This window comes from Mchenga conophoros, linkage group LG22 (assembly GCF_057382185.1).
Source record: "Mchenga conophoros isolate Kocher_MC1m ecotype Shallow Benthic linkage group LG22, M_conophoros_male_GT1.1, whole genome shotgun sequence".
Classification (NCBI taxonomy): Eukaryota; Metazoa; Chordata; class Actinopteri; order Cichliformes; family Cichlidae; genus Mchenga; species Mchenga conophoros.
Window position 1 is genome coordinate 10,107,061 of NC_140546.1, and position 25,980 is coordinate 10,133,040.

At 40.9% G+C, this 25,980-nt stretch overlaps 1 protein-coding gene across 5 annotated transcripts in view; it reads left to right on the forward strand.

Annotated features, from left to right (window-relative positions):
- pleca (plectin a) overlaps positions 1–25,980 on the forward strand; it is a 112,997-nt gene that overhangs the window by 24,877 nt on the left and 62,140 nt on the right. Inside the window, exon 1 of one of the 5 annotated variants that reach the window (XM_085261757.1) lies at positions 9,593–9,725. The exons of the other annotated variants lie outside the window; for them this stretch is intronic. Coding sequence (XP_085117883.1) covers positions 9,680–9,725 — 46 coding nt within the window. The 5' untranslated portion in view covers positions 9,593–9,679. Of the gene's footprint in view, positions 1–9,592; positions 9,726–25,980 lie in introns of those variants that run through there. 5 annotated transcript variants of the gene reach the window in all.

Genomic DNA, 25,980 nt, shown 5'->3' on the forward strand with positions numbered 1-25,980 from the left:
CACATGTAATTGTCTTGATTTTTGTATTTATTTATTTTTTGCACAAAAAAGAATAAATCTTTATGCATAAACTTTTGGCAATTTCTGTTTTTAAAAAAGTTTAAAAATAACTGATTATATTTGGACCAGCGGGCGGAGTGATGAGTAGCAAGCATGGTTACCAGGTGTGTGTATAGGTTTTATTGATGCATGGCACAAATACAGGTACCTGTTAACATACATGAGTCTGACACACCAAAACTAGAGAACAGGGATCTTGAACAGTTTTGTTTTGTTTTTTTCAATTTTGTTAGAGAAATGTATTAAAAATGCTCCAAACACTAAACATCACAAAATGTTTTTGTGGTACTGGTTTAGCTTTCTGCTAAAATCAACTGGTTTTCCAGCTTTCTGTGGAGTTGTTATGAAGAGGCCAAGCAGTTAGTTTAGTTTTGTTTTTGTTTTCAATTTTATTTTTAATTTATATGTTTTGTTTATTAGTCTTTAAACATGGGGACTGACTTGCTTTTGGAGTACCAAGTGGTCAATAGAGGAACTGCAGTTTTTGGCACCTCTATATTGTCTAAACTTTTCACTTACAGACGTTGCTGCAGCTGACTGAATGTTTGATCAAATTAACATATTAGTTGATAAAACACAAACAACACAGCTGAAGGTTGGACAGCTGTTATTCCCTTCGCTTGCCACTCTAACCGCACAGCTGCTTTAACTGTTTACTGTCCGTTTTAAGGCCAGAGAGAGCGAGAGAGAGGAAAAGAATCGATCAATAATCATCAACCTCAGGTCACTGAATAGGATGATGTCACTCTTTACTTCCCCACAGTGCTCTAAAGCACAGGTTTCGTACAGTGTGTCCGGTGGGTTATTGAGTGATAGCAGTGACACACAGAAAGATGTCTTTCTAATCTGTCTGAGAGGATGATGTCACTGGAGGAAAAATCATTCTGGTCGCAGGGAGATTTCAGTCTCCAGGATACAGTCATATACAAACTGTTATTTTATCCGTCTTGAGCGCTCTGCACAGTCAAGCTATAAAAGATTGTAAGTGCTTACAAAAATAGATTAAAATATAGTTCCACACCACGTGATATGATTTGTAGTTGCAGCATACTACAGCACAAAGTTCTGTATCCACAAATCCATTTCATTGACTGATTAAAGGAAAAGGTCTGTATTTTGGAATAAAGATCACTTTGGTTTTTCTGCTGCTTATAGTTAGATGAAAAACAGGATACAGTTCTCATGTCAAGCTGTTTAATATAAAACGCCATGTAGAAGCTCTCAGCATGAAGATAAAATAAGATGTACTTCCAAAACCAGAACTAGAACTAAGGAAGACAAAAGGCACTACTGCATAGGCGAGACAGGGAGAGGCAGAGATGGATAAAATAGAAACACAAGAAGGAACAACAAAAACTCGTCAGCACTGAAAGCCAGGATCGTGAGACAGGATGTACTCTTAGGTTTTTAATATAACTAGCTTGCTCAGTATGAGTACGTCTTCATTCATAATATTACAATTACTTCTTTCATCTCCCTGATAAGGACATTGTATTTGTGCAGCACATCCCACCTTACCTGAATACTTCTGCTCATCTCTTAGTCTAACCTTTGAATCAGGAAGCACAGAGATCCCAGCCTGATGTTTGTCCTGGGTCGCTGAACAATGGTGCTAACATCCCGTTTATGGCATGCTGCAGTAATCCCGACTAATGCCAGGAATGCCAGTAGGGAGCTGACTGGCATTCTCACTGTTTTTCTGCAGGGTTTGAAAATCACTGCTGCTGCTTTTTTCACACACCACGACCCTTGAAGTCTGCAACTTCTATCTTCTTTTATTTTTTAATACTAACGAGGCTATGAGCAGTTTGTCTGGAGCGGTGATTCAACAATAACGTTTATATTGATTTCTGTCTCACCTCGTCTCATTTTTAGAGGTGAAACAGAATGAGCTCATCTCAGAAGTTACTACTCAAGTTATTTATTTTCTAGTGCTTTGCAACATTGAAAGAATTTAAAACAGAGTGCCTGCAAAAAGTAGCATATTAATTTCCCGGAGAAAGATACTGCAGAAGTTAAAAGCTCGATGAGTGTTTGAAAACGTGTTAGTGATCTTGATCTTATTCACACACAATGGATACGTTGTTCAGTGTAAATAAACTACTTCTGGGTGTCCTGACTCTGGTGAATCAGAGACACCCAAAAGGAAAACAGACATCCTCAATGTGTCTTTTTCAGAGTGCAGATCTGAAAGACAACAAGCCTTAAAACATATGTCATCATGACACATTCTGTGAATTCCTCTGGTGTTGTGGTCCTCCTGAAAAGTGCTCCTTTTCTCCTCTCTGAAAGGACTTTAGACAAAGCCTCATAGAACACACACACACACAGATTCCTCTGTGGTTGCTTTCTTTTCCTTTCCTTTCCTGGGAGCTTCTGTTACGCATAAATTGTGTAACCAAAATTCGATATAATGTAATAATTCTATTGCTGCGAAGACCAAAAAGTTTCAAAACGAAATAGTTGCATAAATGACTGGAAGCGTAACATGCAGTTAAATGCATTGAAAATAGTACTTGCCCAATATTTGAAGGTTTGGTATATGGTTGTGGCATAAAACCGGCAACACGAGTCTCGCTTTAGAATGTAAATGTTAACATAGTGAAGTTTTGCATAGATTTTATGCAAATACACACACACTCTATGTAAAAGATTAATGTAACTTTAAAGGATTTCTGTATTTACTTTTTAAATCTTAAACTTGCATTCTTTCTTATGACCAGTAGGGGGCGACTCCTCTGATCAAGTCAAAGAAAATAATCGTAAACATTTTTTTGATGACTTTACTTTCAGTCGGGTTTCACTACATGCTTTTGCCGTGTCCTCGACTTTCAGTCATTTTCACCCATCGCTGAGTTCATGTTGACAGCAAACTCAACAGGAGTCCACAAACCAGTCGATGTTGATGTTTTTTTTTTTAATTCCGTTAATATCGGGAAATTTGTCACCAAGTGGCCATGATATAAACAGGATGACATCCACCAGCTGTTGATGTTAAAATGGGCTCTTTTTATGTGTGAGATAATCAGGGAGTGGCAGTAGTGAAGAGATTATTTTTAGCTGCTGAATTCTCGGCTTGTTTGTTTGAGTTCAGATGAACTCCAACAACTGCACAGGGAGTTTAATATCACCGATGGACCTAGACAGGAACTGATGTGGGGGTATCACCACCTACTCCTCCACACGCCCCACCCTGAAGCCCAGAGTATGTTGGTGACACTCCAGCTTCTAATGGCTGAACTTCCATAGTGGGAGGAGCCACATCCCACAGAGGGGTGGAGCGGGTGTATCGGGTCTTCCACCTGGGATTAAAAGGCACTGGAGGCTTTGGCACCGCTGCTTGGAAACAGAAATATCATTCAAACTGGTGTGGAGCCAGGGGGCTTAATATACCTCACAATGATGTTTAGCTGGGAAATTGAATTTTCTCTGACTCCTCAAATATGCACAGAAACAATAGTTTTTACTGTGTAGGACTGTGCTGTTTTTAAGAGTAAACTCCAGGAATGAAATCCCCCAAAATAGTCACAGTTGAAAAGGAGAAAGTTGACAGTTAATCAAAAAACAAATCACTGAGTTATGTTTCTTTGTTATTGGCTCCAGCACAAGCTAGGAAATTCCTAAGGTGGTGTGCAAGTTTTGGTTTTGAACACTAACCCTTTTCCATCTCAAAACATTAGTGTGTAGGTGTTCAGAAAATGCTTATTATTGCCAGTGCTCCTCATCAAGGTGAGGTTCCTTAAAGGTTCATGCACATTAATATTTACGTAAGAGGGAATATCTAACCTTAACATGGCCAAAGCTCTTTACTAAATCAAATTAAAATGAATTATTTCTGAGACTAGATTGTCCACTTTAATACCAGATGTTTTTATTAATGCACCCTGTGTAAGGTACATACATATCATGTAGAGAAATAAACCTGTTCCTTTCATTTTACTTCTTTTGTTAGAGTTTTTATGAAGCTGGTTTTTCAGGTTTCATGTGTAATGCAGAGTACGGTAAACTGAATTCCTCGACGGGCTGTAGTGAGAAATGAGAATCATGTCAAAGCCAGGCCCATAAAGCCCTTAACCAGTCAACCGCTAAACTTTATTAACGTTTATAATGTTCTCTTTACGGTTCAACAAGATGGTTACCCTGCAGCCAACTAACAACACACCATAACACAGGCCTGATTATGACCGATACTGGTACTATGGACTGTTTCGTAAAACCAGACGTATCCAGATGTAAATGCAAAGTCTTACATTTTTGTTCTTGCACATCTGTCTACAACTCTCACCTAGCTGAAAGTAGAAGCTTGCATTAAAAAAATAAACAACAAGAAAATATCTTTGAACTTCCACAAAACCACCGAAAAAGCAATCTTTAGAAATCGCTGCGGGAAGTCATCATCCTTCAGCCCGACTGCATTTGCTGGGGACAGTTAACTAATGCCAGCATGATGCCAAGTGAGCTTAAGAGGCACCTGGAAACCAAACATTCCTTCAGGGAAAAGCTTTGCCCACTTCAAAAGTTCAGTGGATAAGAAACAGGGATAGCAGGAGCGTCTGCTGGATTGTGTGGAAGTGTCTGATGTGGTAGTGGAACTTACTGCAAATCCCCCAAAATGTAGGTATGATGCATTAAAGTAAAAAAAATGGATAACACAGAGGCCATTTTTGCTGACATGAACAAAACCTTGCTTTTTTGAGTCTTTGCAATGATGTATGTTACTCAGTCTGACATCTGTTCAAATCAGCCTTTAGTAGGTCTGTGCGATATGACCAAAATCTCATATCCCGATATAAGACATCTATCGTCCGATAACGATATAAATCACAAAAATGTAACATTTTCTGTAAATTCTGTGAATCTCGGGCAGCTCGACTTGCGTGAAGTGTTTCCAGCTGGGCGTCATGTAGCTGGAGTCGAGTGTTTTAACCGATGCATGAAACTACATTTTTAGACATAAGTTGTATTTATCACACGGCGTGCTGTGGGGAAAAGCTTGTTCTAACGTTTGAGTCTAAGGTTTATTTTTTAGCACCTGGCGGCTCTTTTTTACTTTTCATCCGTAAATAATCTGCTCTTTCACGTAATCCAGTTTAAGTCTCAACAGGATCTTGAGCTTTATTGTGAAAGGTTTATGTGGAACATAAACAAGCGGACACGCAATGGTTTTACCGACAACACATAAAAACAGGCGCTTGTCCGTCCGTAGTGTGGTTATATTAAATATAAGAGAAAGAGAGAACTTTAAGAAATGAATATAACCACTACAGTGACCATCAAAACGATGAAAAAATATTGCCGTAAACAGTTTATTTTGCGACACCACGAAACAAACGATAGCGTAAAATGAAACGATAGACGTTTTTATATCGTCATCCGATATATATCGTTATATCGAACAGCCCTAGCCTTTAGCAGCAGATTTGCTTTTTTTTTTTTTTATTCCTGTACGGAAATATGCGTGTGGAGGTGCATCTGTTTAGTTTGGCGCTCACAACACTTTACAGACCAACGCTACGACTGGGTGGGCCTTATTTTTAACTTTAAGTGGTATATATGTTGCATGAGCATTTAAAGAGGCCCAAAATTGGGGATGGGTGTTTATTTTGACACACATGTGGTGTTTGCTGTTTGTCGTAACCACTGGTTTAATTTCCTCCCAGCTTAGTGAAGTCCTTTGCTCTACTCTGTTCTGCAGATCTGAGGCAGCTCGCGGTTGTTAAGCCGTGTTTCTTAACATACTTTCACAAAGCACTAAGACGAGGGGGAATGCCGTAGTTTTAGTGACTGAGTCATTAGATTAAACAGGTTTGCTTGTTCTAGAGTCACATGCATGCATCATGTGATTTAATAGTCTAACTTCTGAAAGTTCATATACGTGTCTGTTTGAGGAGCAAAGAGCAGTCAGGGTTTGCATCACTGGATTAAAATAATGAGTGGTTTGGACCAACATCAGTGTGAGTGAGTTGGCCTGTTTATTAGTCAAATTACTTGGTTGTTTTTTCATTCCTCTGTTTATCCATCTGTCAAACTTGATGTCTTGATTTTAAGAAAAACTTAAATGCATCTCAGCACGTTGGAATCTTTGTAGAATTCAAGGAGTCTTTCTTTTATTTATTTTTTCTTCAGTCAAATACTACTGATGTAAAGTTAAAGATTTCAGCATGGGAAGTGATCGAGTTTGACTCGCTCTCTGGGCCAGCCTCAAGTGGCCACTAGAAGAACTGCAGTTTCTAACACAAGACCAGCTCCAGTCGTTTGTCCTGCCTCACTGAAATGGTATGTTTTAGTGTGATGTGCACTGTCTTTATACTGCGCCAAATCACAGCAACAGTCGTCTCTAGGTACTTTATCTTGTAAGGGAGACACTTGAATAATACATACAGAGAAAAACCCAGCAGTCATATCACCCCCTATGAGCAAACACTTTGGAGACAGTGGGAAGGAAAAACTCCCTTTTAACAGGAAGAAACCTCCAGCTGAACCAGGCTCAGGGAGGGGCGGGGCCATCTGCTGCGACTGGTTGGGGTTGGGTCCCCAAGGACATTAAGACACTACCAGTAAAGCGCTTTGAGCCGAGTTGCTACATGTGACTTTTGTGTTGTTTTGGGGACTTTTTATTGTAAAAAAAAAAAAATAAAATATGGAACTATAAATAAATGTAATTTGGTTGAGAATTTTGTTTTTTGTGATAGTTTTCTTGTACTCTAGAGGGAGTAATAAACAGGGCTGATTTGTGGATTACACAAATCTAAAAATGAGCGTTTGGTCTTGTTTGTTAATCTATCACAAACTGCATTATTGTAGGATCTGCTGTCATCATTTAAAGACTTAATCTCTTCCAGGTTCTCCCAATTAGCCCTTGCTTCTTGGGTCCCTGCTTATCTCTTTGCTGCTGTTGTAACTGGATCTGTGATGAGCCATTGATTTTTGTATTGATTGTAGAAGTGGTCATTACATCCTGCCTACATAACCTCCTCCATGATTGTGGCCTGTGCTTTGCTAAAATGTGCCAACATCACGATACTATTTGTCATGTAGGTGCTCTACAGTGGTGTAGTGTCTTTGGCATTTTTTTTTTCTCACACTAGAACAACTGAAGCATCAGTGTGAAACAGTTTAAGGTCAGACACCAGCTGTTGAATTCAGCAGCTCTCTGTTAGGAGAGAAAATACACCTTTTGTAAAGTGTCTCAGTGAGAAAACATCCACGGCAGCAGCAGCAGCAGCTTCTTTTTTCCAGGGAATATTCAGCTATTTTTATTCCCGTCTGTCTACATGTGAGCTCAGAGATGTTTGTTTCTGCAGGGTTTGAAGACATTTGTCCCCAGTGATTGATGCACGTCTCGTGTTTTTCATATACCTCATAAAACAACCTTGTTTTGTTAGATGTCAAAATTCTTTAAAGATGATTTATTGTCAGTGCTCGGTTTGCAGGCTGTTTGGAACATTTCTGCTGTTTATGTTTTTTAATTGAAAGCAGCTGTCAGATCTGTGCGTCATGGATCAGGGGAACTTTTTAGACCTGCAACACTGAGAACCTTAAAAGCTCGTCCTTTGGCTTGTAACAGGTGCTTTTAAGTAGTCTGGCCACTGAACGATTAATTAGGAAGGGAAAAAAACTCTTAGCAGGGAAACACAGCCGACTCTGAGACTGAACCTTTCCCGTGAGTTTGATAGACGTAACCTACTCTTCCTTATTTGATTATGAGTAAACATAATCTGACTGGTTACAAAGGATTAGTCTAACTTAGGTCTTATAAGCCTATTACCACAACGTTGTCTGTGCTGACTCATTGCATTGTAAAGCAGATTTCTCCTTTAAGGGAGACTCTCAGGTTTAGACGAGGTTCTTGTACACATTGTGTTTCAGTGACTCATGAGTTTCACGTGTAGCTAAGCCGGCTCTCCTCGTAATCGTTACCTGTCAACTGTCATAATGCTTTGACACGTCAGCAGTAGAGAGCAGCACTGTTTCCACTCATGAACCAGAAAATGAGATTTTTCTCATCATCTTTTTTTTTTAATGTCTTGCCATAATGTTCCCTTTTTCATGTTTTTCTGAGAACTGTTTATTGCAGCTCAGCAAATGTCTGACTCCTCACATCTGAGCACAATTTATTTCAAATATTTTTGAAATACAGTTTCCAGAAGTTCAAACAAACCCTGCAGGTATCATCACCTCCACTTACCCCCGTCCACTCCAGCCACTAGATGGGGCAGGCTCAAAGAAAAAGCCACGCAGTCATGTTTAGGCTCCCAGAGTTGCATTTAGTAGATCTGTTATCGATGTCTGGCAATTACAAATCAAAAAATAAACTTTTTGTGCTTTGCTTGAATAGTCTCACTTGATTATAGTGCAGTTACTCTGGTGTGATGCATGTCCTATCACCTGCTATGTGTTTTTGAGTACAAATAAAATCTCTTTGAACAACTAGAATTGTTCTTTATTTAGTTGCAGGCATCTACTGGAATTTGAAGCAAGAAAGTTTCCTGTGCTTTTATAAAAGTTCACAGATTCTTCATACAGCCGTGTGTTATGCTGATCACTCGTCAATCCTCTGTCGGTTTATTCGTGCTTAAGCAAAAAGCATTTTTGCTGTTGCTGACTTCAGGCACAATGCAGCGATGTCAGCCGGTCACTGGAGGCTTGAGGAGACTGCTGAGTCAAAGTCAGCATAACCTTGCTGTCATCTTCTAAAATATTTCTGTCAAGGCTCTGATAATGTAAGCCCTTTGATTGTTGGTTCATTGACAGGAACTTTCTTATGCTTTATCTGATGATAAGATTGAATGCTGAGAATGGCTGTTAATCCATGAGATGAAATGATGTGATCTTAGTTTGTTTTGTGGCTTTGATTAATGACTTCATTACTGTGACCTCTGCAGAGTTGAATCATGGTAGTGCTTAAAAAGATGCACGAGTGCATTTTATTAAGGCTCCAAAATTCAGTTTCCTAAAACTGCTCTGTCATCCAAAGCACCCTGAGGTCCCCTCTGCAGTACATTTAATGAAAATTAGAGGGACTCTTCCAGTCGAGTAGTGGAATACTTTATTGGGAGATGCTGAATCATAGTTAATGTTTCAGTGCAAAAATGAACAACACAGTGACTCTTTGTCAAGTTTATCTTAATTTTAGAGTCTAGATATGTTTGCAGGGGATTTGACCTTCATTTAAAGGTTTTTTCTTCCCTCCTATCACTCACGACTCGAGTCAAAAATGCTCTGCACTGCCTGCTCGACACCAGCTGCTTGCGTGCTAGTGATGTGATGGTGGAGGATGACTGGTTGAGGCACCTCCCTGTGAAACACCACAAGGATGAGAAGGAACAGCAAGAGGGAGGGGTAGGAGCTGGAAAAGAGGGAGGTGTGCTTCCCTCTTTCACAATTTCTTTGCTGACAGGGTTTGTGTGCAAGTGGGCAGAGAGAGAGAGAGAGAGAGAACAAAAACACTGAGCTGCCAAGTCCTGTGGGAGCAGAGAGGGAGAGGGAGGGAGGCAGAGAGTGGTAGAAACAGACTGCCGTTAGCTGAGGGACGTTTACATCCTCCAGCGTGGTGCTTCAGGGCTGAGCTGACATTGCAGGGCTCAAACTGCTGTTTGGAGACTCAGCAGCCGTGAGAATGGATCCTGGAAGGTCTATCCAGCATGAGATCAGCTCTCTCAAAGGTACCACGCCTGACTTTATTCCATAATTTCTTTTTTTTTAACTTCCTGACTTGTCATCACCATCATATGCTTTCAGGACCGCCTTGTTTTCCCACAATCCTTCTCTGGTCAGGACTTCCTCATTTGTATAGATGCAGGCTAAAGAAAAAGTTCAGTCGTGAGCGTTTCTGGGAGTTAAATGGGGGAATTATAGTCCCCTGTTCTCCCGCCTCGTTTCTGCGGATAACAGAGGTGAAAAGCTTTTCTTCCCCTTTGATGTCCAGGCGTGACCACAGGGGTTGGAGCAGGGGTCACTGTGAGGCGGTGTCTTTTATGAGCCTGGCTGGGTGGGTGGGTGGGTGTGTGTGTGTGAGATGCTGAGGGAGGCTGGTGCTGCTGCATGCGGCACATTGAATGCGTCTGCGCCGGGAGATGCAGAACTCAACGCCTGGTGCAGAGCGGCTGCTGCATCGCCGTGGTAACAGCAGGAATTATGGTTAAGCGTGAGTCCTGAGATGGGACCGGCGATGGTGCAGAGACGGAGCTGATCACACACAGCTCTACAGCCGTAGTCTGTGTTCTGTGTGCTGCTTGTTTGGCTGCAGCGAGCTTCGGTGTTTGCTTATAATTAGTGCTTACATCATCAGAGTTTGCTCCACCCACCTTCTCTTTTCAAGTGTCTCACTCAGCTGTACTTCAGTGTCACAGACGTCATAAATACAGTACTGCAAAGTGTCATTTTAACACTTATTATCCCCATTTTGAAGATTTTGATTTTTTAAATAAATATAAAAGCAAATTCACATTTTCATCAGCTCTATTACTTTTCTTTTGTTCAGTTTTAACCTTATGTTTAATATTTTGTCATATAGAATATAATGCATCTAGATATTCCTACTTTTTAAGCAGTTCTGTTACAGATTATGATTATTAGTTTTGGCTTCTGTAACATAGGAATTTTACAGCTTTTGAGATTAAAATGAAATATGTCTTATCCTATAAATGAAGGGTATCAAAATCAACCTTTAAAAGGTTCCTAGTTATATTTTTTTGATGAGTAGTTCCTGATTTATCTAATAAATATACTCATTTTAGAAGGCTGGCAGATTTCTTGTGAAAATGTTACAGAACTCAAATGGCTTTAACACTTGAAAAAATAATAACAAGTGAATATTTCTCTCAGATTTCATCTATAAAATGAAACATATGATGCTACCTGCTGATCCTGTGTTACAAGGGAAAAGGAAAGAGTTGTAGCTTTAGCACTGATATTTAAATGTAGGTCTCGTTCAAATCAATAGTTTAGAAAATTAGAAAAAGAAAGACCTTGTTAAGTTTAGGAATTCTAGCTGCGGTTTCATAATTTATGCATTTAAATGAATGTACATTTGTTCAGGTCATGGATATTGTTGCCTACTTCATGTAAGAGACAAATATATTTATATTTAGAGAGACAGAAAGCCCCTAATTTGAGGAGAGAACAACCAGACTGTTGCAGCTTTTTCTAATGCTGGTGTCTGTGTGGAGCTGTGGTTTGTCTGCAGTATTCTGGCAAAATGTGGTAACGCTTTGGAAAAGTTTTCCAGGCAGCGGAGGCATTTAAATGATCCTGGAGAGGGATCTGAAGGAGTCCTGCCCATTTGGATAGGCTGAGAATGTGTTCCCCAGGGCTGTGGAGACAAAGGCTCTTCGCTTCACTGAGCGCTCCCAATGGAGTTACTTAATATGTCGAACACCGCTGCTTACTCAGTCAGACTGAGTTCATTTGTAAGCATGTCGTCACTGCAGGACCATCACTCCCATTGTCTCTTTGTGTCACCTATTCTCAGACACTTGGTACAGAGTCAGGAGCCTGCTGGTGATCTGCTGTATGTCTTTAGAGGTGCATAGCAGCTATTATAGAAATTAGCATATTTTTTTCCTGTCTGCTTTACTGCTTTCTACAAGCCGATTCTCAGTCTTGACCCAATTATTTTAGCCTCATTTCAGGCTTATGTTGCTCTCAGTTGAAGAAAAGTTCTAAAAAAAAGTTACATTGTGGTGCATTCACTGACTCACTGAAATCTCTGCTTTTTCACTACCTGTTTTTTTTTTTTTCTTAAGTATTCTTTTTTGTATCGTTTTGCTCTCTTATAAAACAGTTTCCTGGCTTACCACACTAAATAAAGTGTTACTTTTTGTTTTATTCAAAATAGAAAATAACCAGAGTGAAGACATTCTCCTTTACTTTCAGCACTTTTTCTACCCCAGGGTTTCTCAAACTCTTGTCAGCAGGTTTTCTGTTATGAATGATGCTTTCTGAAGGATACGTGCTGGTGAAAGAAAGATGGCTGTGCTTTTCAGCAGCACAGGTCCACAGGATATCCAGTTAAAAGGAGTTCGGTGCAGGAGTCAAAGTACTTGACCTCTTGTGGTATTGTGTTGCAGACAAAAAAAAAAGGTGAAGCAGGTCATTTGACAAGTCCCTACCTTTTATTAGAGGTATTTCCATATTTTAAGCAGGTTTATTTAATGAAATGGACTGTTATATTTTTACATAAAATAAATAAATGTGTTTTATATAGATTAGTGTTAAAATGCATTTTGGGGTATTGGGGAAATCATGACAAAGTGAGGATGTTTTTTTAAATAATGCTATCAGAAATACTTATCAGAAATGAAATAATCAAGAAAAACAACAGTTGAATATGTGGTTTGACCACCGTGCATACAAGCACACTGGAGGTTGGCGAAAACATTCACCAGAAACGTTGCTTTTTGTTCCTCTTGATGTTGAAGATAGCATCAAGATCTTATGATGTCTATGGAGATGTTTCCTTTCTAAATGAATTTAAACAGAACATGTGCTTTCCTGTTTGTAATGAATCAGGTGATCGTTATTAATCCACCAAGGAAAAGAGCTGCAAACACCACACAAGAATACAAGAAAACATTTGGAGATCCAGTGCTTAAACGGTGTATAAGACAAACTGTCATAAAAACAAAAAACATGAGATTTGGCATGATAATTCAAAAAAAAAAAAATCTGCTTTACAGTTTTTTTTTTCTTGTTTTTTGGTAAAACAGTCAACTTGAAAATTCCTGGATGACAACAATAATTATATTTTAGCATTAAAAACATCATTTTAATTAAATGTCTTGCGCATAGTGGTGGATTTACCGTAACAGAAACATAAAACATGGCTTCGGGGTTACAGGTGCCGATGAAATAACAGTATAAACTACAACTACATCGAGTGGTCGTCTAATAAATATATAATTTGCAGTGTACTTGGCAAAAAAGCAGGTGTGCTGAGCTGCACTGTGATGTGCACTGACTCCTTAAAAACTTTAAAGCTGTCTAATGCAGTGTCAGCGCTCACAATGAATGAATTTTACTTCTAATGGTCCGTAGCAACAGAAAGAAACTGATGTTCACACACATATCAATGCACCATGATGACCAACAGGTGATATTCATTAACTCCTTTAAAATAAGTATTTGAAAAAAACAATTTGACATACTAACAGAGCATGGACAGTTTGTTGATGCCCCATAATAACGCCAGCATATATCCATGTAGTGTGACTATATCCCAGCAGCTACAGGCTGGGCTGCAGAAATGTCCCTTCATTGCAATGAGACCAGGGTAGCACTATTTGTAAGCTAAAAGCAGGAAGGCAACCGCTTCTTTTCTTGACCCTGTTAGATTTATTCCTGTTCCGTCCACCGCAAAGTTATTGCTGTAGCCATGCGAAACACATAACACAACACCCACCAGTGCCGACAGCACAGCAATCCTTCAGAGATCTCACACTGCCGATGATGATATGTGAACATAATGCATAAGTGTCAAAAAAGTGCCCCAAATGCCCACATGTGTTTGTTCATAAGTAAATCTGACCATATTTGGGAAATATTAATGTTCTTAATATTACTGTAAAGAAATATCTAAACATGGTGAACCCTTAATTCCTGATTATGGCAGAAATAATCCTCAAATGCAGGGCTGTTCAAGTGCATGTTCATTTCATGCATAGCTGCAGCATTTATGATTAATCTGCTGCCTACTTCTCCATTTCATTGACTATTTGTCTGGTTTTTAACACAGAAACAAACATGATAATTTCCCACAGCTTTCTCTGTAAAGACTAATTGTCCAGCGCGTAAATGCACTGAAATTGTTGCACCATGAATCAGGAAATGGTGCCACTGACTAGTTGTTACATCAGGCTGGCACCAGTGTTGTGGGCCACATGATGCACATGGTCTTTGCTGGATTCTTGTAGTTAAATCCCCTTTTTTCCATTTACAATAACAGTAGCAGGCAGTCAGCGTCAGCCATTGTTTTTACTCTATAAAGAGTTATTTACTTTGTGTACAAAGGGCTGAAAGACCAGCAGCTGAAAGCCTGTTTGCCAGTTAGACCTGCGGCTGATCTAATCAGCAGATTAAAGGCCTGAGTGTAGATCTTTGTGACTAACGAGAACAGAGACATACAGGAGGTGCTATGTATGGTCAGATAAGATGCTTGGTGACATTGTTTTGACAATTTAAGCGACCGTAGCTTCAGTAAGACAGTAGAACATACAATAGGGATACATTTAACAGCTGGAATAAATAGATTTGTGTTGGATAGTTTGATTAGATTAAAAAGTGGACTGTGCTTCGGTGAACAGATCTGATTTCGTGAGGTTAAAACACCCTCGTCTTGATTGTCAGACCTGACTACCACATCCAGTTCAGTAATTAAACAGTACGTGGGCTCTCTTTGGCCAAATTTGACAAGTAAAATAACGTCATCATTGAGTTGTTATTAAAGACCTATATGATATAGATAGGAATCTGTAATTTAGGGATGAAGAAGTATTCCCCTTTGATTTGCTTACTCATTTTCCTAGTTTCCCGTGCTTGTGTATCTCCGGTCATGCTCTGTTTCATATCTGCAAAAGATCACAAATTTCCTCTTGCTACTGCACTTTCTGTGAAGGGTATAAATGAGGGGCTGTCATCGTTGGGACAGAGAAGAGAAGGAACGCTGTTTGAAATATTAGTTACTCATAAGTTTACATCCAGGTTTCTATACAGCTTCATTTATTCACAGTGTATTTGTGTTTCTGCACACATCCTGTCTATATTTTATGGATAGAGGGCTCATATATAGTTGTCTTAGTCTCAGTAGCTCCAAAATGCTTCAGCTGATATCTGAGCTGCAGGAATTAGTCGATAACTATATTCAAGGTTTCTCTCTCTGCAGCCAGAGTTAAGATTCACTGCAGATGTGAAGACTAGGCTTGTTGCACAAAGCATTCCCCCTACACTCTGTGCACAGACATATATAAAACATGAAATCTTTGAGATTAGCTAAACATATGTCAGTATTCAGAATTTGTACTTAAGGTTTTCTGCTTTCTTTTTTAGATGTATTTGGACTGTAAAGAAAGGATGTCTTGTCTTGTATATCAAATACACTGGATACTAACTACACTAGCTGTTCCCAGAATGGCAGAACGGTGTCCTTCAGCTCATTGTTTTGGATTGGCAACCTGCAAGTTTACTGTTTTGGTTCATTGACAGAGATTTCAGCAGAAGTTGCACCTCTTTTTTTTTTAGTGAAAAAGCTCTGATAAATGCATCATACAATTCTTTCCCAGTTTCAGATCGTAGCACTAAAGGGGTTGACGGCTAATACTGAGCTAAAAGAAAGTAAATATCGGCATTACATTCAACAGGTCATCAACTGTTTGCTAACAAGTTTGTTCTTGGAACTCTGTGGCATCAGCTTATCCCTTTTTAAGTCCACTGTTGGGTTCATCCAGCCTTATGTTGTGGGTCCAAGTGGGGCCTCTCTACAAACATGTCATGTTTGTAGAGAGGCCTTGTGCTAAACTAACGAACACAACAATACTTAGTTACAGGTGATTTTGTATCACAGGTCTGTGGAACCACGATCCAGGTATACCTCCGTTTTTTGTGCTTTGGTTTTGATTTACAGGTTTCTGGCTTTTCTATAGAGGTCAAAAACAAACAGAGCTGATGACTGGATTAATGACTGGAACACAAACAAAAACTATTATTTCCAATTCACGTTTTATCTGAATGATCTTTAGACATCAACACACATGACAGAACTGTCTAATAAAAAAAGTTCAATCGCAAAATGAACACAAATCTCAAAATTGTTCAGCTATTATAAAATGTAATCACCCAAATTTCAGCTTTTCTTAAATAACAAGTAGTTCCAGTTAGAAACATTAGCTGACCTACATTAGTACAATTAAACAGAGGCAGTGTAGCCCCCTAATGGGGTCCTGTGTACTGAAGAGTGCTGGAGCTGTCAGCGAGGCTGTCAGTCATGCTGTTTGATAACTCTGGAAACGGTCCCCGCGAGTGCCCCCCTGAGTTGGCCGATGAGATTGCTTAATCCCATTAACCTTGGGTTTCCTGTAATTCAGAAGAGCAACTGCCTCCATAATTTGACACATCCTGTCTAATCATCCAATCCTTCCTCTAATCCCATTCTCAGTGGAGCGTAATTACATTCTTTATGCTTTGTTTTGTTAGGGAAAGGGGATTCAGCAGGGAAACTGAAACAAGGTGACCTCTGTGCCACTAGTAAGACGGAGGGTTCACACGGCTAAGTTTCTTTCCCTAAAGTGGCCAGGAGGGGGCACTATTAGTGCAGCTGCTGCGGCCTTAATGAGGCTATTGAGACGTCTGTTGTTAACATAATTATTGCTGTTTGTTTGTTGATTCTTAAGATTTCAATTATAATAAAAAATATAAAGGATTGGGTTTTAGAAATGGGAGAGAGTCTGCTTTGGAGGAAAGTTGAATTTCTCTTTTTTGCCTTTTGTTTTCTCTCTTTCTAGGTAAGTTGCTGCTCCTGCCTTTTGTAACTTTGTGGGGTTCCAGGTGACAATAGGAGGCTGTCCGGTGTCACAGGACGGGTGAGCGCCTCCTGCTTGTGCATCAGATCTTTCTGTCCTTGCTTTTTACTCTAAAGTATCTTTTCATTTCTGTTAATGCAGGGGCATAATTAGACAAGCGAGTTTTGTATTTTGTTACAGTATGCAACTGTTCATTCCTCACTCCTTTGTGTGACAGTCTTCAAGTGAATGCTGCTTTTTATTTGGTATAATAGTCACTGGTACAACAGTGCTGTCGTTGTTTGTGGCACAAAGAGCTGCAGGCTGTTTGCCATCATGTCTTCTGTACTCTTTCTTCTGATGCCAAGCCAAGTGAGTAAACTGGATCTGCAGCTTGAGGCCATGTCTCGCTTTCCTTTTGCACTTTTATATCTCTGTCTTGTATTGTGTCTCAATCTCAATTTGCATCTCGCAATTATTTCAATATTCCGATATTTTTTGGGTCATTTTCTTGGTTTTGGTCAACAAGCAATTCCCAAATGTAAATATATTCAAGTTACAAGAGCATAAATTACTACTCCTTGAATTTCTTTCTTTATATACATGCACACACTATATTTTGTAAGTGTAAGAGTGGGCTGTATTCAAGGATCAGGGTGAAATCATATCCCTCCCACTGACATTTAACTTTGTCAGTAATTGTAAGTTTTAAAGCCCTCGAGCTTGGTGCCGTTTCCAGAAGTTGCCTGGCATGAGACGACGTTATAAAAGCAACTGAGGCTGTTTGTCCGCCAACCCTCACCGCAGGCAAAACAGCCAGCAACAGCCAGCAAGGCGCCCTGCTGTATGAAAAGCCCTGTGAGACCCCTTCACTGCCACTTTCTATGAAGCAGATAACAGTTACTATCATGCTTATTTTTTTCTCTCGTGGGAGTGACAGTCTGGGAGTGATCTAGAAAAGGCCTGAGGAGGTGGGAATGTGGACGGGATCTGGACAGAGTGGAGGTGAAGCCCCAGTCACATTGTGTCAGGGCTGAGTTTACGAGGAGGCCGAGCTGATTTATAGGACTCCTCTAATGGCACTGAACACACATCATGCTGACATGTTGCTTCGGGGGTTTCCTGAGAGCGATGTCTTGTCAAAGTGCTTTTAAGTTTTGTTCTTGCTCGCTTGGTAGTAAACAAAACCCCATTGTGGCACCATGGTGGATCTATCACCCATTACTTTAAATCACCTTGGTGGGTAACATCCCCACAGTGACTACATTTTTGGACTTCTTCAGCTGGTAGTTAGTTGGACCTGCCTGAGAAGTTTGAGAATAAGGGTCTTTTAATAAGCCATGACTGAATATCTAACAATAAGAAACACAGGAGCTGTCTGATTGAAGCCCTGCAGCCTCCATGGAGAGAAAGTCAGTGAAGCGTGACTGTGTGCTGCTGTCAACATAGAGGCCAGTGGAAATCGGCACACCTGGCTTTATACTGGACATGGTCCAATGACTTCCTTTGGTGTTGATATGCACACTGAAAAATGTTTTGGTGAATTTACTCAACGCACCAAAGAAAATCATCTACGTCTTTGCTTAGTGAGCAAAATATACATAATTAACATAGCTTTTAATATGACACACTGTCACAAACTGTGCTTTTCACACACAATATCAAGCACATGTGAAATATACTTTGGTTTTCTCGCTGATTTAATCCCTCAAACCCTTAACTCAGCCCTCAACTTGATGATTTTCAAAAACTGTTTGCATTTTATTATCAGCCGTCCCATTATTGCTCAGTACCCTTCCGCGAAAACCAGAAGCAACAACAGTACTTACAAACATGGCTGAAGAAACCTCAGAGTCTAACACTGATTTTGCTTCGGAGATCTGGGACTTGAGGAAAGGGTTTTTCCACATCCAGTTATGTGAGCACAATTCAAGGAATTTTAGTGTTTCAGCTCCTCGTCTCGTCGTGTTGTCTCCTTCAACATAATGTCCAATGTCTCCACTCTTCTTGATGAAGACATAAATATACTCGATGGTCTTATTATATTCTCCGTATTTAATTTAACTTTTAAAACACACTTTAAATGAGATTAAACGTTCCTCTCACCACACGTTTAATCTCCATGTTTTTATGGAAGGCTGTGTAAATTAAGGATTAAAATAATCTGGAATGATTTTTATCATAAAAAGAGAATAAATGCAGGTCAGCCACATTTTAACTGTTTGCCACTTGATTAATTTAATATTTGTGGTTTTGTTGGCATAATTTAGCTCTTTTAAAATTACAAAGCCCTTTCATTGCAAAGAAAAGCATCTACATCAGTCAACCACAACACTGACAGATTCAAAAGAGCCAAAGAAATGCAGTGTTATCCCTTGAATTATGACATATAATACCAGGGATGGTGTTAATTAAATTTTAGGTTCAGTTATAATTTTAGCTTTCACGGACTGTTAAAATAAGATATTATTAAAATAAGTTATCTTTTCGTGCTTGGCCTATTATTCTCTAAAAGTTCAAATTCACTTCCCATCAGGGTGTCGCACTGAGTTCACGCTTATTTAGTTCATGTTCATGAAAATTTATGTAATTAAAAGACACATTTTACCTCTTTTTTTCTAATTATAATTTTTGTCACGATAAAGCACCTTGCAGGTCATCCTGCTGAAAACTGGTGCAGACTCCTAAAAACGGCTCCCCGACAGAACGATGCTCCCGACCACGCCCGAAAAACAGCTCAGGGAGAGCTTAAGGAACACAACAAAGAGCACAGTGTTGATGCTGCCTCCACACCCTCCAAGATTTTCATCCGAGAGTAAACTAGATACTCAGAGACCCCACTCTGCACCACATCAGATCTGTGTCCAGCTCTTTGATTGCACAAGGGGGTCCTGCACAGTATTTATTGTTTCTTTAACAAGGACGGTCAAAGTTATAGACATAAATATAAAATGCAAACATACCACATTTAATTGAAAGTGATAATTTAGACCTGTAGTCCCAATGCAGATCAGATAAATCTATGCAGGTGAAAATAGACAGCTAATAAACAGCTTAAAAAACTAACATAATTAATTGTTTGAGATGTGCCTGAAGGGTTCGATCAATACACTGTCCCCTAATTATAACTGGTGAGAAGTGTTTGTTTACTCCCCTTTCCTAAGAACTTGTGGGTGATCTGTGTATAATCAGCTGGGATTCTCAGCAGTTTAAGTGCATTCCAGTGGTGAGCCAGTATCAAGGCAAAAGAAAAGAATACCAGAGAATTAAACTTGTCTCACAGCTTTTACACAGTAATCTCGATCGGTATGTTCAGTATGTTTTGAACAGTTCCTTCCTCGACAGTAAATCAATTAAAATGATATTTAGTGGTGATCCAGGGTTATGAGGAGGTCCGTCGATCCATGTTGAAGGCAAACGGAGCCTGTGGGCTCAGCAACAGGTTATATTTTAGGGGAGTATTCCTTTGAAATGCTCGAGTTGAGTTTCTTGGTTGGTGTGTGTGTAACCAGTATGTAACAAAATATATAAACAATGGGCAAATCAGAAGATTTCAGGAACGACAGGAGCCCAGAGGATGGGTAACCACAATGAAAACACAACTGCAAATGATGAAGCAATAGTTCAACTGTATTTGAAATTTGTGCACTGTATTGCCTTTACAATAACAACCAAAATTGTGTGTGCGCGCACAGATACCCAAAATAAAAAAAGAAAAGAATGTTAGACCCGGGTCTTTTAAAGTGTCAATAGGATCCAGATCAGGCCTGTTTGGTGATCTGGTGAGTTATTGGTGTGAGTTCAGTCCACGATCGATGTATGGTTTGCACTGTTTTGTCCTACCACAGTTCAGGCAACCAGACTTCAAGATTCAATTCCAAATGGGCTGTGGCTCGCCATCCATTGCAATGGAAAATTATTCCTCTTCTGCGGATTTCCACAAAGTCTGTAATCCAATGTTCTCCGAGGAGTCTCGGCTCCTTTCTCCAACTCAAAAAACCTGACCAGTGCAAAGCACTTTGTATTCATAAAACTAGCTTCGGCTATCCAAATCTGGCGGCTAATCAAGCAGACACCAACAACTTCGCTGTTTCAACAGCTACCACGTTTTCCCCACAGGTACTGCTATGGCGCGTGTGGTCTAAGCAGCCTTAGCAGCGCAACCAAACATGAAAAACAAGGCGGGACAAACAATCCCATTGGTTGGACTGCATTTGTATCCAGGTCAAAAAATAACCTTTGAGAAACAAAATAAATAAATAAATAACACAAATAATGCAATTCCATACAAAATAATTTGGATTTTTTCTTTAGAGTCTCTCTCCAATCATGAGTGCTTTTAACTGAACAAAATAAAACACCTTTAATAATAATTACAATAAACAGTCTCTAATTCCATCTGTTTGCCACTGGGCTACACTCTCCCCTCCTAAATTCATGCAAGTCCCTTTGCATGGGAGATGGCTGTGACCTCACCACTTGAGAGAGTGGCTCCTGGTAAGTTCCAACCTCCTTACTCTCTTGCAAAGCATCAGTAAAAGCTAAGCTCAAGCCTTGGAATAAGGATTGCACAATAGATATCAGTGGATTACCCAACTGGGTGTACTGCAGTCTTTCTGGCGGACCTCTATTCCTCACTGAACGTCGAAGAGTGTCCGTTTTATCACCTTCCACGCTCTGTTGTGAATCTTCTTTGTTAAAGGCCTCAGGCTCACTGTCAGAGTCTTCTCTGCTTAGAAGAACATCTCCCTGAAAGGTGGATGTGTCTGCTAAGTCATTTCCACTTCCAGGTACATCAGCAGCTGAGCGTTTTTCACTCACGGCATCCAAGGCAGTATCCTCCAAAATGATTTCTGCATTTCCATGAGACAAGTCTTCTCTGACTACCGTATCATTAACAGCTAAGCAGTCTTCAGTTAAATTTATCTGTGCTGCCTCACCATCATCGGTGTCAGGGGATGATTTTGGAATCTCGTACAATGTGGTGAATCGAATGGTTTCTCTGGGACGCCTCTCACGAAACCAAACGGTATCCTCCTCTGTCTCAGAAGGTTCAGTCTCATCATACTGTTTAGCTGATTGCCGTGTTACAGGCTTGCGTGTGGAGTTTGTCATAACAGGCTTCTCCTTAGTGGGTGTGACAAAACCACAAGGGAGTAGGAGATCTCGATGGACAGTTCGCCAAGGAGCGTCTCTGTTCTCAGGTTTTATTGTGTAAACTGGGAGATCTCCCGCCTGCTTTACCACCACATAAACATCTGACTCCCACTTATCAGCAAGCTTATGTTTCCCTCTTAGGCGTACAGCACGCACTAAAACTCTGTCTCCTTCTTCCAATTTAGAAGCGGTTACACGCAAGTCAAATCTGGTCTTATTCTTGTCAGCAATTTTTGCTGCGTTTTGTGCCGCGATCCTGTAACTCTCTTCCAGACGTGACTTCAAACTTTGCACATATTGCGAATGTGACTTGTAGCCGTCGTCTCTGAGGGGAAGACCAAAAGCCAGGTCAATGGGCAATCTGGGTTTACGGCCATACATTAATTCATAAGGTGAGTACCCTGTAACGTCGTTCTTTGTACAATTGTACGCATGAACCAATGGTTTCACAAAGCTATGCCACTGTGATTTGTCCTTGTTTTCCAATGTGCCAAGCATGCTCAACAGCGTCCTATTAAAACGCTCTACAGGGTTTCCCCTAGGATGGTAGGGCGTAGTACGAATCTTGTGAACACCCAGGATGTTGCATAGTTCTTTGATGATGTGTGACTCAAAGTCAGGCCCTTGGTCACTATGCAAACGTTCAGGAATGCCGTAATGGACAATGAAATTATCCCACAGGCACTTGGCAACTGTTTGAGCTTTCTGATTGGGAGTTGGGACGGCAATGGCATACTTAGTAAAGTGGTCTGTAAGTACGAGGACGTCCTTAATATTGCTCCTATCAGGCTCAATGGACAAAAAGTCCATACAAACAAGCTCAAGAGGTCTGGTGGACTTTATGGTGACCAAAGGAGCAGCTTTTTCAGGAAGGGATTTTCTCAGAACACAGCGATCACAGGTTTTAACCTTTTTCTCAACATCTGCAGCCATCCTTGGCCAGTAAAACCTTGTTCTCACCAGGTCGAGAGTGCGTTCAATCCCTAAGTGGCCCATATCATCATGGAGGCTATGGAGGACTGTGTCTCGAAACTGCTCTGGAAGAACAAGTTGCCAGGTTACACAACCTCCATCTTGTCGTGTTCGGTACAGTATTTGATTGTGTAGCTCAAGGCGACTGAATTCCCTGATTAGTAAGGGAATATCGGGCAGTTGCTTTCTAACGGTGGGTGGAACCTTGTCCCCAGTCTCGAGTTGAGCTATAATTTCCCTCAAACACGGGTCAGCTCGTTGTTCTGCCCTTAGCTGCTCTACTGGCATATGGGGAATAACTGGTAACCCACCACACTGATCTTCATTCACAAACTCATCTGGTATAGCAGATACAGACATGGCCAAAGAGTCTACCAGGGTGAAAGCACAATCCATCTCTTTGTTTTCACTTGGGCTACAGCCAATGAGGTGCCTCTCACAGATAGCTGGGACCACGTCTGGGCCAAGAGTGACTCCTTGACCAGACAGATGTGTTTCAGTGAACCGCTGTATACGTTCCTGCTCTTTTTGTGAAACGGTGTCATTGAGCAGTTCTCCATGTGGTCGTCTTGAAAGACCGTCTGCATCAGAATTTAACTTTCCAGCTCTGTACTGAAGCTGGAAGTTAAACGTGGAGAGTGCTGCTAGCCAACGATAGCTCATTGCATCCAACTTGGCTGTAGACAGAACATATGTTAAGGGATTGCTGTCAGTTACAACCATGAATTGGCTACCATAGAGGTAATCAGAAAATTTTTCTGTAACTGCCCACTTTAGAGCTAAAAACTCTAGTTTGTGGGCAGGGTAGCGAGACTCACTCTTGGACAAACCTCGGCTAGCATATGCTATTACTCTCATCTGCCCCTCCTGCTCCTGATACAAAGCAGCACCCAACCCCATAGTGCTGGCATCCGTATGGAGAGTGTAGGGCAACTTGGGGTCAGCAAAACCCAAGATCGGAGCAGTAGTTAGCTTTTCAATGATCGCTCGGAAAGCTTGTTCACACTCTGGAGTCCATCGCTCACCAAAGGGTTTTTTCGGATCATGATACTGAGGAGTGTTAGCTTTGGGCTTGGTACCTTTGCGAAGGGGTGGGTAACCTGAGGTCAGATTGGTGAGGGGCTTCACTAGGTTAGAATAGCTTTTAATGAAGCGTCTGTAATACCCTGCAAAACCAAGAAAAGACCTCAGTTCTTTCAGATCAGTAGGCACTGGCCAAGTTTGCAGAGCCTTCACTTTTTCAGGGTCAGTCTCCACCCCATTACGAGACACAACATGTCCCAAGTACCTCACTGATGTCTGAAAAAATTTACATTTCTCAGGGGATAATTTCAACCCGTACTCTTTCAGACGGTTGAGAACTTTGATCAGTCGGGTCTCATGTTCTTCCAGCGTTTTAGAGAAAACAATGATGTCATCAAGGAAGACAAGAACCTCCTTCAGGTTCATATCCCCCATGCATTTCTCCATGAGACGCTGAAATGTGCTTGGAGCGTTCGTAATGCCCTGCGGCATACGGTTAAACTCCCAAAATCCAATGGGACAAACGAAAGCTGTCTTCGGTTTGTCAGCCTCTTCAACCTCAATCTGGTAGTAACCAGATTTTAAGTCGAGGACAGAAAACCACTGGGAACCAGTCAGCGTGGAGAAAGTCTCCTCCAAGTTTGGGAGTGCATAAGCATCCTTCACTGTTTGCAGATTGAGCTTCCTGTAATCAACACAGAGACGCACATCCCCATTCTTCTTCCTCACCACCACTATGGGAGAAGAGAAGGGTGATGTGGACTCCCTGATCACACCTGCCTGTTGAAGTTCTAGCAAGTGCTTTCGGACAGCTTCCAGATCATTTGGGTGTATGGGGCGTGCCCTGTGCTTAAATGGAGTCTCATCAGATAGCTTGATTTGGTGTTTTACCTGATTAGTTCTCCCAAAGTCAATGTCATTTTGCGCGAAGACCTCCGGCATATTGGCAAGTTTTTGTGTTACTCTCTCTCTCCACTCAGCACTTATGGGTGAGTCCTCGAAGTTGAAGTTGAGGCCTAGCTTCTGCTTGGTGCTAGAATCTGGTGTCACCACACAATGCTCATGTGAGAGAACACGATGAAATGCACTGATTTCCCCAATCACACACCTCTGGGGAATAACAACATCATGATCCAGCTCATTAGTCATTACGACTGGCACTTTATATGGCGCTTTCTGGGGCAAGTCAATGAGGCAAGGTTTAACTAACACCCCACCTGGCAGTGCTGACAAGGAGGGATGTTCTAAGAGGACAGATTTCTCAGTGGTATGACTGTTTACATCAATGAACCCCTCTAACACTACGGTTTGTCCTGCTGGAACTAGCTGGGGGTCTTTTCCGAGCGAGGTGACCAGACCAAGGCGGTTATCCTTGCACTGCCTGTGTCGCAGCCCCAAAATCTTTAGCACTGCTTTGTAACCATATTGTGATGGTTCATACTCTTCAGGACAGGTATCACAATGGAGTTCGTAAAGTAGATCTAGTGTGTTAGTACCTATCAAAACTAGTGGCTGGGGGACTGTACGAACATCTGGAACCACCAATGCTAGTGTGGGGACTTCAACCTCAGCACCTAAAAACTCTTTGGGGAATACAACACTAATCTCAATGTAGCCTAGATAAGGCACAGATTGGCCATTGGCTCCTTCAACCTCCAAAAGCTCAAAGAGAGGCCGGATCTCATGTTGTGACAGGTTCTGATTGTAAAACGACTGGGGAACAGTGGTGACTTGAGAGCCTGTATCCATTAAGCAGCTAACACAATTGCCCTCTATTTGAACCTGTGCTGTAGTTTTCGCCCCTATTAAACCTTTGGGTAATTTGAAATTACCACGCTCAGCATTCAATGTTAACATGGCACCCTTCTTAGTGGTCACTTTAGGCTTCTTATCAGCGGGACGTGTTTGACCCGTTGCAGTCCCCATCTGTCCCACGACAGGGACTGAATTCAGTTTAACGAAGGTGTGTTTCGGTGTTGGCTTTCCCATAACTGCTGACGGATTCTCAGTTCCTTTCTTTTAGCAGCTACCAGGGCAGGATTTGGATCTGACTCACAGGTGGCCACAATATGACCATCCTCCCCACAACGGAAACAGTACCACGGTTTTGGCTTTACAGTTAAAGCGCTGTGTGGAGGGGGCCCTGGTTCAGTCTTTGCATGGTCAGGTTTTTTAGTTTCATCTTTCTGCATGTGTTCTTTCTTAGAAGCAGTGGGTTTTCTTTGTTTCATGAGTGCTGTCAATTGACTCTTCAAGTCAGCAACTTGCTTCTTTA